The following is a 14,138-nucleotide window of genomic DNA, read 5'->3' as shown; positions in this document are numbered from 1 at the left end:
TCCCCCACACCTCACGCTCCAATGGCCGCTTATCGATGTTTGTCTCACCCACGGAACCGGCTGGGACCGGTTTCGAGCTAATGAGAGAACCGTCTGTGTGGACTTAGGTGTGGTGGCCACTGACACAGCAACGTCTGATAGCGCGGAAGACGTAGCAGCAAAAAAAAGAACTGAACCGAACACCGTGGCCACACTCCCGACTAGACTTCCGAACGGCGACTAACTGTCTGGTGACGGGATGCGAAGTGTTTTATTGTGAAAACAGGCACTGGCTTCTAGTGTGCCGGGTCCGGCTGTGTGCAGTGCCTACTACTACTACCACAGAGAGTGGCCAGTTTCTCTCTCTCTCTCTGTGTGGGACAGCGCATTTCGCGAGCACTTGTCGCGCTCCCGCTCTGGAGAGATGCAGCGAAGCGAACTGCTCAAGTGCTTCCCAAGGACTCTCTCCCGTTCTCGCGGTGATCGACGAGATTGAGTCACACTCTCCGAGAGATTAATGATGTGTCCCGAGAGCGAGAGAACAACAGACGGCACTAGATCGCCGCGAGGAACCAATAGGCGGATGGGCGGAACACTATCCCTTTTACCCTTTTTTTTCGCTTTCACAATAATCACCGTTCGTGTGGCACCACGCACGAGTGTGGCTCGTGATCCACAGACGGGGACCGCTGCTGTTGCTTCCGACCCAGCCCCCCGGGAACCCAGAACGTTTTCGTTCCCTCTGTCGGCGTGGGCCCTTCACAGTGAGGGTGCTTGTGTATGAACTGTGCAGCGTCCGGTTATCAATCGAGGAACACAACACGGGCAAACAACTCGTCGCGGAGGGGTACTCCAAAGAGGTGTGCTTAGAAGGGAGATAGGGGCAGCCCTCCTCGTTGGCGTTGAAGATTAGTGGTTTACTCACTTGAAGGTGATCCATCAAGTGTTTAGATTTTACTCGACCGATTTATTGATTTTTGAAACGTCAAACTTCACTCTATAAATTGTAGGCTTTGCGTAAAAACTTTGACATTCATGAAATGGGACGCTACAGGCTTACAGAATATTGTGAAATAACTGGGTTTTCAACTCGAACTGTACGAAATTTGAAAAGCTCATTTCCACCTCGTTGGTTATCAAACAGAACTGTCGTATTTGATCGGCTCGGAAAACTCACAGTTCGTACAAGCGAAGCCAATGCACCGAGAACGAGTGAGTGATGTGGATTTTGTTCCTGGCGAACATCTTCGGCCCAATTTTCTTCGAAAATCATCGAAACGTTGGCTGACTGGTTCTTCGGTGAAATTGAAGCTAAAACTTTCGACGACATTTAGTTTCGACAGGACTTCAAAAATCAACATTTCGCCCGTCCCTTTTCGGAATCCAAACACTACCAAGGACCACCCTCTATATTTGAGGACGGCCATCACCTCTGCCGACGAGGGTACGACGAGTGAATGTGTTCTCGAATTCAACAATGCGCGTCACAACAACCAGCTGTCGCAGCAGCAGCAGCAGCACGACGATGCAGTTGCAGCAACCATATGCACCGCGCACGGCGATTGACGCGGCTCATTTAGAACGAGGGAATTCGAAGGCCATCATCACACGCGCGCCCTACACCCTACAGCACAACACACGCTAGACCTGATGGCGACACGCTCGGTTCCATCTCTCTCGCTCGCTCTCTCTCTCTCTCTCTCTCTTTGAGCAGCGGCTCCGATGAAAGGTTCCCCGTTAATCGACCTTCCCCGGTTTCTTGGCACAAGAACCCTGGGGTCCTGCTGCTGCTGCAGTTGCAGTGCTCGGTGAAACGAGCGAGTGAGACAGAAACACGGATGATCAGCGAAGCGATCGAGCGTGCGACTTTCATTCTAACAAACACTACTCACTGTCAGAGCGTCAAGCTAATCAAGAGCAGTGCCCGCCCGCCATCGAGAACATGTGTTTTCGGACGGTCTCTGGCAGGTTTTTTCGCTGGCTCAAGGACTTCGTCGCTCATCAACACCCGCGACCCGCGGCGTCGTGTCGAAAAGCGAGTGTTTTTGTGGCCCCTCCTTCCCGGCGAGAGCTCGCAAAATATTAGCTTTAATCAATGTTTGGCTTTTTTTTCATTATATTTTTGTTTTCGACCACTTGACGGGCGCGCCCGGCCAAAGTACGGGGAGGTCGACGGCGAAAACCGTTTCGCTTCACCAGACGTGCAAATCGAAAACATCGGCCTCGTGATTGATAACAAGCAGGAACCCGACTGGGGGCAGCCAGCCAGCCAGCCAGCCAACCAGACTTCACACGGGCTCACTGCACTCTCTGCACTGCCGCTAATCATCTCACGCGCTTGAACCGGTTTTAGCCGCCGGCTGTCAGTCGTAGGCGGACGCGATCTGTCAACGGATAACACACGCCACCTTTTAGGAACCACATATAGGAGACCCTCCGGGTGTCACCTTACCACGCGCACCTCGCTATCGGGAGGAGATTCCTATCGCGGCCTGTTTTGTGTGTTACTTCGCCTGCGAGGCAGTAAATAAGGCCCTGTCAATAAGGCAGCACTTATCACGACGATGATGAGCACACACGATAATAGCACAGTCCTCGCCTGGCCGGAGGTTGCTAATTCCAGAACAAGTCGTGAACAAGTGGCACAAGTCGATAGGCACCCCAAAAATGTGTTTGTTTTTTGAATCTAACGTTTAAAAACATTATTTAGAGTCGCGCGTCATCGCTCGGGGCCCGAACGCGGCTGTCGGAAAGTACCCAGCACTTTTGCCGGTTCGAGGTTGACAACAAAATAAATAACGACCCACATTTCTGCACACAACAAAGCGGCGGGCAAACGTTAGACGAGCTGTCACCACGGCGGGCGGCCAGCGAGCTGGTTGTTGTCACCAACATCGAACCACCGGCGGCGCGGCGCGGTACACTTTCGAATCGGTGTCTAATTTTAGCCAAACTGGTTTGCATGCACACACCACAGCACAAGGACTCGATCGCGCACACGCTGGCGCTGCCGGTTGCGAAACCTCGACGACGACGACGGGGAAGAAGATATGCAAAAGTTAATCCTTGTGAGCTGTCCCATCCAGCGAGAGCCCCCCCAAAAAAAAGGCGAGTCGCACGATCCCCCCCAAATTGGATTGACCTACTTGACGAGGGAAGGTGTCCCAACACGGCCGGTCTGTGCGGCTGATCCTGCCACGAAATCCGGTTAAAGCGAGGAAAAGAAAGTGCACCGAAGCCGTGGTTGCAAGTGCACCGAAGGCGGTCCACACCGTTCCCGTTTAACGACTCTATCTTGGACTCGGCGCAAGAATCGAGAATCGTAACGAGGAACGTAAGAGATACCCACACAATTTAGCTACAATGTATTGTCGCCGAGTTCTTGGAGACAGTGCGTGCAGTTCAGCAGAACGAACCCCTTTCTTCCTCAACCGAACCGGGGGCTGGCTCCTGTAGGCGGCGTAACCCGACACGGTAGCGCAGGTGAGCCCCCTTAAGTAACCACATTGATGTATTTTTAATCCCACGGTGGCGCACCAGTAAGGCGATTCTGTAGCCTTCTGTGTCCGAGACCAGACGGTGGATTTCCGCGTACAACAAAATGCTAAACGACACTGGTATATTGCGTCGTCGTTAATTCGTCTGAGAGTCCGCGATTCTGATCCATTCAGAGCGAGCAATAGAGATGGATGGTATTTGAGGCCCGAATTTTCGTATTAGGTCTAGGAGTTAATTCGTGCGGTTTTTATTCGACATTTGCAACCTAATTACAACTACAAAACACATGACTTTAATGAAAGTATTGTCCGTCGCTAGCTACTACTTTCTCCCATCTTTTAGGTAGTTCCTCGATTCCTCGTTCCTCGAGTTCGTCCTTCAACAAATTCATGAGATTCTGAAAGCTGATAGTGCACCACACTTTTCCTATCCCACCACCATATGCACATCATAACCGTTGCTAAGTGAATATTTCGCATAGGTTGCGATGGACCTGGTTCACCAGGCCTTTTTGGAAATAGGATTCTTGTAATAACTACACTTTTCATCAGCAGCGTCGATTCGGAACAAGAATCTCTTTTTTCTGCCGTACAAGCAGTAATGAAAAAGTGTTCCCCGCAAAAACACTCTTCCAGGAACAAAACTTGACAAGTTCAAATGCTTACAACAGGTGTTGTTTACTCTTTGATCAAACAATCTATAGTGCGTTAGGTGCGTAATCACAGTAGCTATCGGAGACATATTTCATAAGAAAAATATTTGTTATATTTAGTGAGTAACGCCATTCATTGTAAAACCGCACGAATTAACTGCTAGACCTAATAATTTTCGGCTATGCTAGATTTGTTGGACTCGGTCGTAGCCAACTCCCCACCTTAATGACCGCGTATAGTTTCTCATTGCCCTCTACAGTTTGTTTTGTCAGTCTTTTTACCGGTTACGGGCCACGCATGCTGGATGGCTGGCTGGCTGGCTGGCTGGCTGGCGTTACCCAACGAGTCCATAAAACGAGTGTTTACTTGGAGCGCTTACCGCGCGAGGCGCAGCCAATATTATGCCCATCCGAAAGCGAGCTACGAACGAAAACACAGATAACCGGTTTCTGGTCACGAGAAGAAAGCTTCCATTGTGAGCGGTGCGCGGACCGCGGCTCCCCAACAGTTCCAGGTCCTAATCTGCTCCGAACGACCACGAGACCGTGTTCCGTTCCAGGACGTGTGGTGCGTTTGTGTATGTGGGGCGTGTTTGTTGGCGAGGAAGCAGCGCGGTCGAAGCAGTTCAAGTAAACATTTCATCAGATCTCCACAACACATCGAGCGCGATAAGTGGCTGCGTACTCGAAATCTTTACGAGCGATCTTCTGTTTACACCGAAAGCGTTCGGTTCTGTACTCGTCGCCCACCCCACGTGACACGGTTATGCTGCCGGCTGCGCGGGGTACATGTTTTCCTAACCGAATTTTGAGGCCGATGAAAGTTGATGGAAATCGGCCAAAAGCATGGCCCCCACATCTGGCTCTTCAAAGGATCCGCAAACGGGCTCTGACTTATGTGCTGTCGGCCAAAAATAAGTTATTACTCATTGCTGGTGGCCTGACGATGACGACTTTTTCACAAAATTGTTCAAACATTACGTGTGTTATTTGGTCAGATCGTGAGGCAAACGATGACATGCTCCCGAACTTCGTATCTTATCTCGTGCCATAAGTTAAGAACCATCGTGTGCGTCACGTGTTTTTTGCGGTGATTTCCAAACTACTCCAAACGATCCGCGGAGTGTTCTTTCGCGGATCGAATACACGATCGTCGGGTCGAATGATTGTCGGTTTACGAGTACTTACCATTGCTTGCTCGATTTTGTTATCGATGGCAACCGCGCCCGTCCCAGAGGCACTGTAATGGAGAGAAGGGAAGGGAAAGATTCATTATTATAGGGCTTTCGCACACTTTATGTCATGCCCGGCACGGTGCCCGTTATCATCGACACCACACGTCTTATCTAACCGGCACTTCATGGGGTCTAAAAATATATTAACTAATGGGTCCTAGGTGCGATCGACGCGGGTTCTTCCCCATGGCGAACCGAAGCGCCAGAGGTTGTATGTTGGGAGTTGGGTCGTTTGTTTCGATTGGAAAATAAGGGGGGATTCACAATCGACAAACAATAAATATCCCATAAGGACTAATCGTTTGGAGTGGTATCGGAATGACGTACGTCCGCGATGCATATCTGGCATCCACGCAAGGGTATGATTGGCTGCTTTCGTGGTGATCTACATATCTGAAATTGAACATTGAAGCCCCTCAAGAGATTAAACAAACACACGGAAAGAGTTGATTAGTATTACAGCAAACTGTTTACAGTTTTGTATTAATTGTTTTTCGGCAAAAGTCTCTCTCCGCCCCAAGGAACCGTTTCGATGGTGGTTCGTTTGAATCGCGTCCGCTCTTAAACGCATGTGCGAGGTGTGTTCAAACATTTTCGCAACTTAAGAATTTCCGCGGTCTACGTATATCCGATCTTCCATTTTTTGGTGGAATTAGGTTGCTACACATGTCAGTGACTAATGGTAAAAAGATCGGCCATTTCGAGTATCAGTCAATTTTTGACAGCTGTCAAAAAAATTGATGTCAAAGACATTTTATCAAATTTTGCGTGGAAAACAAAACTAAGAGCTCGGACGCAATCGAAATGTTGACTGTGGCTTATGATGAAGCTATTAAGACCAAAAGCAGCGCTTATCGCTGGTTCAAAACTTTTTCAGAGGGCCGAGACGATGTGAACGTCGAAAACCCAAATTTGGTCGAATGTGAACAGTTTTGCTTACAGGTTTCTTCGATTGCAGGATCGTGGTTCATTATGAGTTAATGCTAAAGGATAGAACGGTTAATAAAGAATATTTACTGCAAGTTATACGCAATTTGCCTGAAGCAATCAGTCACAAACGCCCGGATTTGTGGGAAAACCAAAACCAAAAGTTGGTTTTCGCGGTCCTGGTCACACATCGTTGTTTCTGGCCGAATTTTCGGCCTAAGCAACACTTTAGTGATGCTAAATCCACTTCATTCTCCAGATCTGGCCCACTGTTACTTTTTCCTGTTTTTTTTCCTTTTTCTAAAACTCAAATTACCGTTTTGTGGTCAATTACTTTTGGAGTACACAAAAATCGACGATGGACCGAATCTTGTCCAAGCTAAACAGCTGTCAAAAATTGACTAATTACTCAAAATGGCCGAACTTTTTTTCATAAGTCTCTGACATGTGTAGCAACCTAACTCCATAAAAAAAATCGAAAATCGGATATACGTAGCCCGCGGAAATTCAAAAGTTGCGAAACTTTTTGAATCATTTTGTATTGGCACAGTTTTCCTACATCCTTGACAAACGATCGGTGAAGGTAGTTTCATCATTTATAAAAGCATTATGTTCCCAAATACGAAGGGGTTGTTAACGATGAACGTTTGTTACGAGAGAGATAGAGTGAAAATGGCGAGACTAGACGAATACTAATAAACCTCGCGCAGACAGTTCGCGTTTAGCAAAACAAATTGCACCAGTAATGTCGTCTGTGCGAGGGGGTTTTGCTGCGAGCATAAAAAGTGGCCGATGGGGCAACGTAATTTGCAAACACGTTGCCCTACACGTGGCCACTGATTTACGGCGCGCAATGGCGTCCCCGGTGGTGGCGGCACGTTTCGTCATAAGTCTCGGGAGCTACGTCACCGAAATGTTGGTTGCCGATTGCTGCTGCACTGCCACCAGACCGATATAAACATGGCCGAAAGGCGAGTCGCGTCAAAACAATTTGCTTTGCCCCACAGAGCGAAAGAGAGTAAGTGTACGCGGTGCAGCCGTGGCCTTCGGTCCGACGATCACTTCCAAGTGCTGCTCCTATAGTAGTGCTCTGCTATGTATCTTGCATTTTTCGCACAGAAACACTCGCGTGCGGTCCCGACGGACGGCCCGGTGTAGGACGTAATCGTAAGACGCTATTTAAGAAGCTACGCGTGCGTGGCGTACGCACTATGCGCGATACAAAACTCACGACACACTCCGTGAGGTAATTATTGTTATTAGTATTATGTTAGAACCAGCACAGCCGGATGATCTACGGACGAGAGCCACTCCACGGTGAGTGATGTTGTGGGTTGATGATGATCAGGAAGAAGGAACAAAACTGCAATCCAAACACACCGAATCAGCCAGATGGCGGCTGATTGGGAAAATAAATCACGCCCCAGAAACCAGAAGCACCCGGCTCCGAGTCACGCACGATCGTCGGATTATGTGTTTGGAAGCCTTACGCGAGTGGGGTAAAATTTACATTTCGCACTCGAACACCGATCACGATCACGGCGCATAAAGGCGCCGAGCAGAAGGGGGTTGCAACATTAAAGAAGCAAAACAATTCGGTCAACCCCAAATGCGCGTGTGGAGCTGAACGAATTTGAAATGCCCTAACTAAAGTGGCGGATTTACGATTGAAAATTCTGCGTGCGTCGGGAGCCGGTCCAGGCCATCCCCATTTAACAACAGTCGTCGTGTGATTGTTTTTCCAAACTAACTCTTGCCACGGCGATATTTCGGGCGATTGATTTGTTATGGTTTCGATTTTTGTTTTTTTACCCAGTTTCTCAACAACCGAGCTAGAGAGAGAGAGGGAGAGGCGCGGGACTTAAATAACACTGTGACTGTGGCACGGTCGCGTTTTGGCAAATGGTGGCCGGTGGCCGTTAACATAACACGCTGCCGTGATCGCGGCTTATTATGGCTGAAGAAAGGGGCGCAAAAACCAGACCAGACGCAGCTCGATCGTAAACATAACGTGTGCGGGAACTGCTGGGGGGCGAGAAGTTTGTGTGCGTGGAGCCCCGCATTGGGTCCATCGGCAACCAAATGGTGGCCGCGGCCCGAACAAGTTCATGTGCCGAGAGAGTGTTTTCCGTGGCGCCGAGAAGGTTACGAAATCTGCACCTTTTTTTGTAATCATTTTCTTCGTTCAGGTTGTTATTTTGGTGTGCAAATTCAGGGTTAAGTGCAATTAGTCTATTCAAAGACATGCGCGCGCGAGAGAGTGTCATGTGGCAAAGCATGACAGGCCGGCCCCTGGCCAATCTTGACCTTTTCTGCCTGCCTGTCGGAGGTGGGCGCTGTTTCGATCCATCTTAGAAAAGGTCACACCGATCTCAAAGCAGCATCAAAACTGGAGACACGCTGAAAATGTTATGATGAAAAATAAGGTTAATTATCAGCATTAAATGTAACCAAATTGTATAACCCTGTGAGGTTAGATGAGTTTGGCAATCATCTATTCACTCAACCGAAACTTCAAAATCGTAACATACACAGTCCTTCTCAAAGTAAACAGGACTTTTTTCAATATGGACATTTCTGGTGGCGCCGCCTTAATGTGGGTATATTTGAAAGGTACATCCTTTCCAGACTTCCAGTCAAAATTTCATGGCATTGGGTCCACTGGAAGCTAAAAGTTATAGCTAAAACTGACAGTATGTTTGTGTTGTCGGTACGAGAATGAGTATTGAACAGAGAGCCAATGTCAAGTTTTGATTTAAAGTCCGTAAAACGTTTACCGAAACGTTTAAATTAATGCAACAAATTTATGGTGATGATTGTCTATCCCGTGGCATAGTTCATGAGTGGTATACGCGTTTCAAAAACGGTCGTTGCGTTTTATGGAATTGGGAATTTCAAAAGATTTGATTCATCGCCGATAATTTAAAAACATTTAAAGAAATTTAAACAATTACAGAGTTCGCTAAAGAAGACTCGAGATTGTCGTTTGACGCATTTCCATAAACTAAAATACGGACTAAAACGTAGACCTACACCACCATCCATTATCCTGCCGATACTCGCGGCCTCTCGGGGACAGGTTTGCATCTCGAGACCTTCCCTCTAGCTTGGGTGCCATGATTGGCATTTATGCCTTGCAAAAATAACACGTCTAGCGCGTAGCAGTGGCTGTGGCCTTGCGCCCACAGAAACCATTGAAACGGTGCCCCAGATGAAAGGGAAATCCAAACGCGTCTTGTGCCAAGAGGCCCGTCGTTGCCACCGTCTCCATAAGGCCGCGCAAAACATCCGCGACTCATTTGAGGCTTTGGAGCGGCCGCCGGTCCTACTGGCTCGCCGGGGTTTTACAACTGCAGATTGCCAGACCTGAGGGGAACCCCCCCCGACGGCGCTCGGACTTGAAAGGCATCAATCAGCTGGAGCATGATGCATGATGATTATTAGGGTGTCTGCAGCTCCCTCGTGCGTCTTTGTGTCGGACGTAACAGCACGACGGCGTGGTGCACCAGCCCTGATGACGCATGCAACAGAGAGACACAGACAACTGTGCTATTGCGTAAACCTTGGGTGGATGGAGCAACGCGTTCATTCTAAGGGTTCGAGTCTAGGGAGCCTTCCCAGCTCGTAACGTGTGTGTCCTATGCGATCGATTCGCTCAGCGAAGATTCCCATACAATCATGTCCCGCCAAGAAATGGGGCCAACCCTCGTCAGGTCTTTTCACTTTTCTACCGATAGTTCTAGTTGTGGCATTTATTATTCAGCTGCTGTGCGCTGCTTTTCCGACGGCGCTTGGCGAGCGTGGGAAAACAGCACCACCATGTGGCTTTCACTTACTTCGGGTAAAAGTGATCGATGTACTTGATAACCACCTCCCGCAGGATGTCCTTTTTGCCGGACACGGAGTACTGGTGCATGGCCATGATGTCGCTTTTCATTTTCGCTTCGGTGGTGTTGGTGGCTCCGCTTCCGGGGGACTGCCGCCGTGAAAAACGATACGGCAGTGGTGGTTTTTTTTTATATTGCGCGTTTTCCGCTCCCGGGACCGACACTCTAATCCGCGGCGATTTAAAAGCCGCTGGCTTTCGAATTTCGGTGGATTACTTTTTTCGCAATATGGCGCGCCCGTTGCCGTTCGTTCATTAAACGTTTTTAAACGATCTTTTTGTTAGACCAACTCTCTTCCGACAGACAGTAACGGCATAGCGCCCACAGAGAGACAGTGAGGGCGTGCGAGAGAGGAAAAAAAATAGTAATTCCTTTTCCTGGGGCTTTGGGTTGGTTACTTTCGCTCTCGCTCACTGTTTACATCACATCACCACTTCACACTCCGACAGAGCTGTCGTTCACAGCAATCTTTGCGATGTACGGAAAAGGCCTCAACAGCAACTATTTTTCAGCACGCACTTCCCTAGCGTGGGGTTTTCGGTGTTATTTTTGCGTGCCATGCGCCGGTACTGCGCTCGGTGTTTTTGGCATTCACAAAATGTTTGTATGCGTGTGGGGGATGCACTTCAGCGAGGGACCATCATCTCATTCATTGCAGCAGGCTGTGGCCGAACGCACGAACACCGATGCAACCCGATGCAAAACAGCAGCGCAAAAAACGGACTCAAAATGTTGGCGTTGCTGATGGCAGTGCAATGATGCTGCTGGCAGGCAGGCAGGCTGGCTGGCTGGTGGCGGGGCACACAATCAATAACACACACCGAAAACCAAAATGGCCGAAAAGAGCGACGAAAGTTGGGGCCCCCTGACTCGGCGCGCGAAGCGAAACAGTAGAGGCACAGAATGCGGGCGTAAGGACCCTCGCCGCAGGACTCGCCACAGGGTGACACGAACGAGTGTGCGTGCGCGCGGGGAGGAAATTGTAATTTTTCTTCTGCACACTTGCACGCGCGGAAAAGCGCATCGACTGATGCAACAACGTAGTAGCCGCCGTGAAGTTTTGCAAACCGAGCTCGGATCGGAACGCGGATTTCGAGTGGCACACAAACACACAGAGGCACCTATGCAGGCCCCACACCTCCACGCCACGAATTGGCAGACCCAAGAGGGCGGGCCAAGGACGCACCCAAATCCTTTTCGCCTTTGCCCCGTATCACACACCAACACGGGAGCGCGCGGCCCCCACACACATGTGCGGAACGAACCTTCCTTCTTTCCTCCGACTTGTCGCCGTTTTTGTTTTTCCTTTGCGGGCAGGCGAGGACGCGCTACTCTCGCTCGTCCCGCACTGTACACGTGAGTGTAGATCACATTTTTGAAACCGTTCGGGAAACAGTGGGGAGGGGAGGGGGCAACGACGTCACAACAACCTTCCCTTCTCCAAACCCTGCTGCTGCTGTGTGTGCCCTCTCCCTGTTTTGCGGACACTTTGCTGACCGCGTCTAGCGCAGGCACAGCTGGGGCGGTGGGCCGGGCGCGTGATGAAGGGCTTCTTTCACTCGCCGCCACAGGGTGGCCCGTTTTTTTCCTCTCCAAGAAAGGGCCCCACGACACACGACTCTGGTCACTCGTTTTTCCCGGTGCGTTTCGTTCTTCGTTTTAACTCAGCACACACGCTACGCAGCCAGGTTTGTTGTTGCTGGTGGTGATGGGCGGCTCGGGTGCCAACATGCCAACGGCAGAGGAAGCAACGATCGAAGCATGCTGGGCTCACTGTTCACGCGTCTGATGCCGTCAAATGTCCGCACTTTACTACGCGAAGTATGTACGGGTGGCGTGCTCGAATGCAGTTAGTTCGAGCAATAGCAGCAATGGCTCTCTCTCTCTCTGCCCCACCAACACAGGCACGCGAGCATGCATACCCCCGGTGGGCCAAAGAAAAACGAGAAAGGAGCAGCAAAAACAACAAGAAAGGAGAGCTCGATCTTCGCTGCTGTCTCTCTCACGGCCCGTTTTCATTCTCTCTCTCTGGCTCTTCGATTGAAACGAGTTGCTCACACTATTATTCGGTGTGGCGACTCCTTGTGGCGCTTCGCAGTTGGATATCCCAACAGAGCCAGAGAGAGAGAGAGAGAGAGAGAGCCGAGGGTTTGCTGCAAAGATGAAGCATAAAAAGTATAGCCTCCTCCCCCCAGCCCGCACACACACTGATACACCATTCTGTGCGCCTCCATGCGACATACGAAATATGATGCGCAAACCGCGGACGGGAGCGAAGCCTCTTTCTTTTCGATTGTGCGAGAAAAGCAGACTTTAGCATGGCCTACTCGGAGGCGATGCTGAGAGAGTATAGAGTGTGGCTCGTTCATTGTTCTCTATTTTCCGCCACTGTTTCGGTGGTAAAAATTGTTGAGATAGGTTCACCTTTTAAATGGCCCCACGCCATTGCGATGGACTCTCTCTAAGAGAGCGATAGAATTTAGAAAACATTCGCCAACATCGACACACCCACAAACAGACGCCCTGTGATGGAGGAGGTTCATATGCTCTCAGAGTGGGCTTTGCGCGTTATGCTGCGACATAAGTTTCCTATGCCCGCGGGCCGTCAAATGATATGACGCTGAAAAGTAAAAGTGCTCACTAGTCTCTAGGAGAGCGAGAGAGAGAGAGCGAGAGAGAGAGAGAGAGCGAGCGGGACGGAAGACATTTTATCGACATTGCAACTGCACCATCGCCCGCAAAAAGCATACAACATAATTCCGAGGTGCTGCTGAGTTCACCGTTTGCGTCGTTGCTTTTATGGTTCTTCGTTCTCCCGAGAGTGTGTCTGTGTGCGAGAGGCTGGGAGCTTCGCAAGAGGAGAGCATCGGAGAAGGCCCCCCACAGGGCGACCCGCGTATCGGTGTGCGTTTGATCCGCAGCGCCAACGTACCAGAGAAGGTCTCGCTTTGAAAACATAAACAAACATACTGGCGCGCACTACACGCGAAAAACGCGATTGTACAACTCGTCTCTGAGGCCTGCCACATCGTTGCCACACACCAGCAGCAGGAGCAGCATAACAGTGAGCCACCGGGACGTTTTATCGCTCGGTGCGATTGCAACACACTCCATTGCAAACTGGCGCGCAGACAGCAGCAGCAGCAGCATAATGGGCAACATAAACATTCACCTCTGCCACCGTGGAAGAAGAGCGTGGTATGTGTGGCAAGATAAAAATACAGCAGACACGTGGTGTGGTGTGCACAGCCTCAGCCGCTATGCAATTTTTCACTAACTACTGCTCTTTCGTCAGGTTCGGCAACGGGCCAAGATGATTGGGGAAACATAACGGGGTGATGGAGCAACGTTACGAAGGGAAACATAGGAGCATAATCGCTGACACGGATCTACAAAGTGCACAGTAAATAATTAGACTCCTGTTAACATTGTGGCCACGATAGAAAAGAGGATATAATCGATCACTCTTCCTACTACGAGAGCAAACGATCAGGATGAGCCGCCATCTGATACTATGAAAGTGCGCCACCAAAAAAAAACCGAGGCAGACATTCCAAACCGGGAACTAGAATCTGGTCAAGTTTATTTTAAAACTCCAAGGACGAGACGTCGTCTGCGGTTGTCCTCGATCCGTGTCGAAGGCTGCGCCGCACGCGCTCTCTCGCGGCTGGTCTGGCAAACTTTGTCTCTGCCTCTCTCACTCTATCTCTCTTTCTCTCTTTCGCCCGCTCTGTCCTATTATAAGACACCCGAATCTGGGGGCTAGGGATGGTCGGGTCCGAGAGCGAAAGGTTCGTGGGGTTTCCCGAAACGGGCTCCAAAAACGTGCGATGAAAGTGCTCGAAACAGCATCCGACCGCCCCATCACTCCTCCCCACGAGAACACAAACACTTGGGCGGCGTGTGAAAAGGTCACCACACCACTACTAGCAAACGAGACAAAACAGCGGGCTGAAAAAT

At 49.9% G+C, this 14,138-nt stretch overlaps 1 protein-coding gene across 1 annotated transcript in view; it reads right to left on the bottom strand.

The window, feature by feature from the left end:
• LOC131207885 (TSC22 domain family protein 2-like) overlaps nucleotides 1-14,138 on the bottom strand; it is a 45,116-nt gene that overhangs the window by 6,327 nt on the left and 24,651 nt on the right. Inside the window, exon 4 of the mRNA XM_058200518.1 lies at nucleotides 5,318-5,369. Within this exon, the coding sequence (XP_058056501.1) occupies nucleotides 5,318-5,369 (52 nt within the window). The remainder of the gene's footprint in view (nucleotides 1-5,317; nucleotides 5,370-14,138) is intronic.

This window comes from Anopheles bellator, chromosome 2, assembly GCF_943735745.2.
Source record: "Anopheles bellator chromosome 2, idAnoBellAS_SP24_06.2, whole genome shotgun sequence".
Taxonomy (NCBI): Eukaryota; Metazoa; Arthropoda; class Insecta; order Diptera; family Culicidae; genus Anopheles; species Anopheles bellator.
The sequence above is the reverse complement of the archived record's forward strand: the minus strand, read 5'-3'. Positions and strand labels throughout refer to the sequence as shown.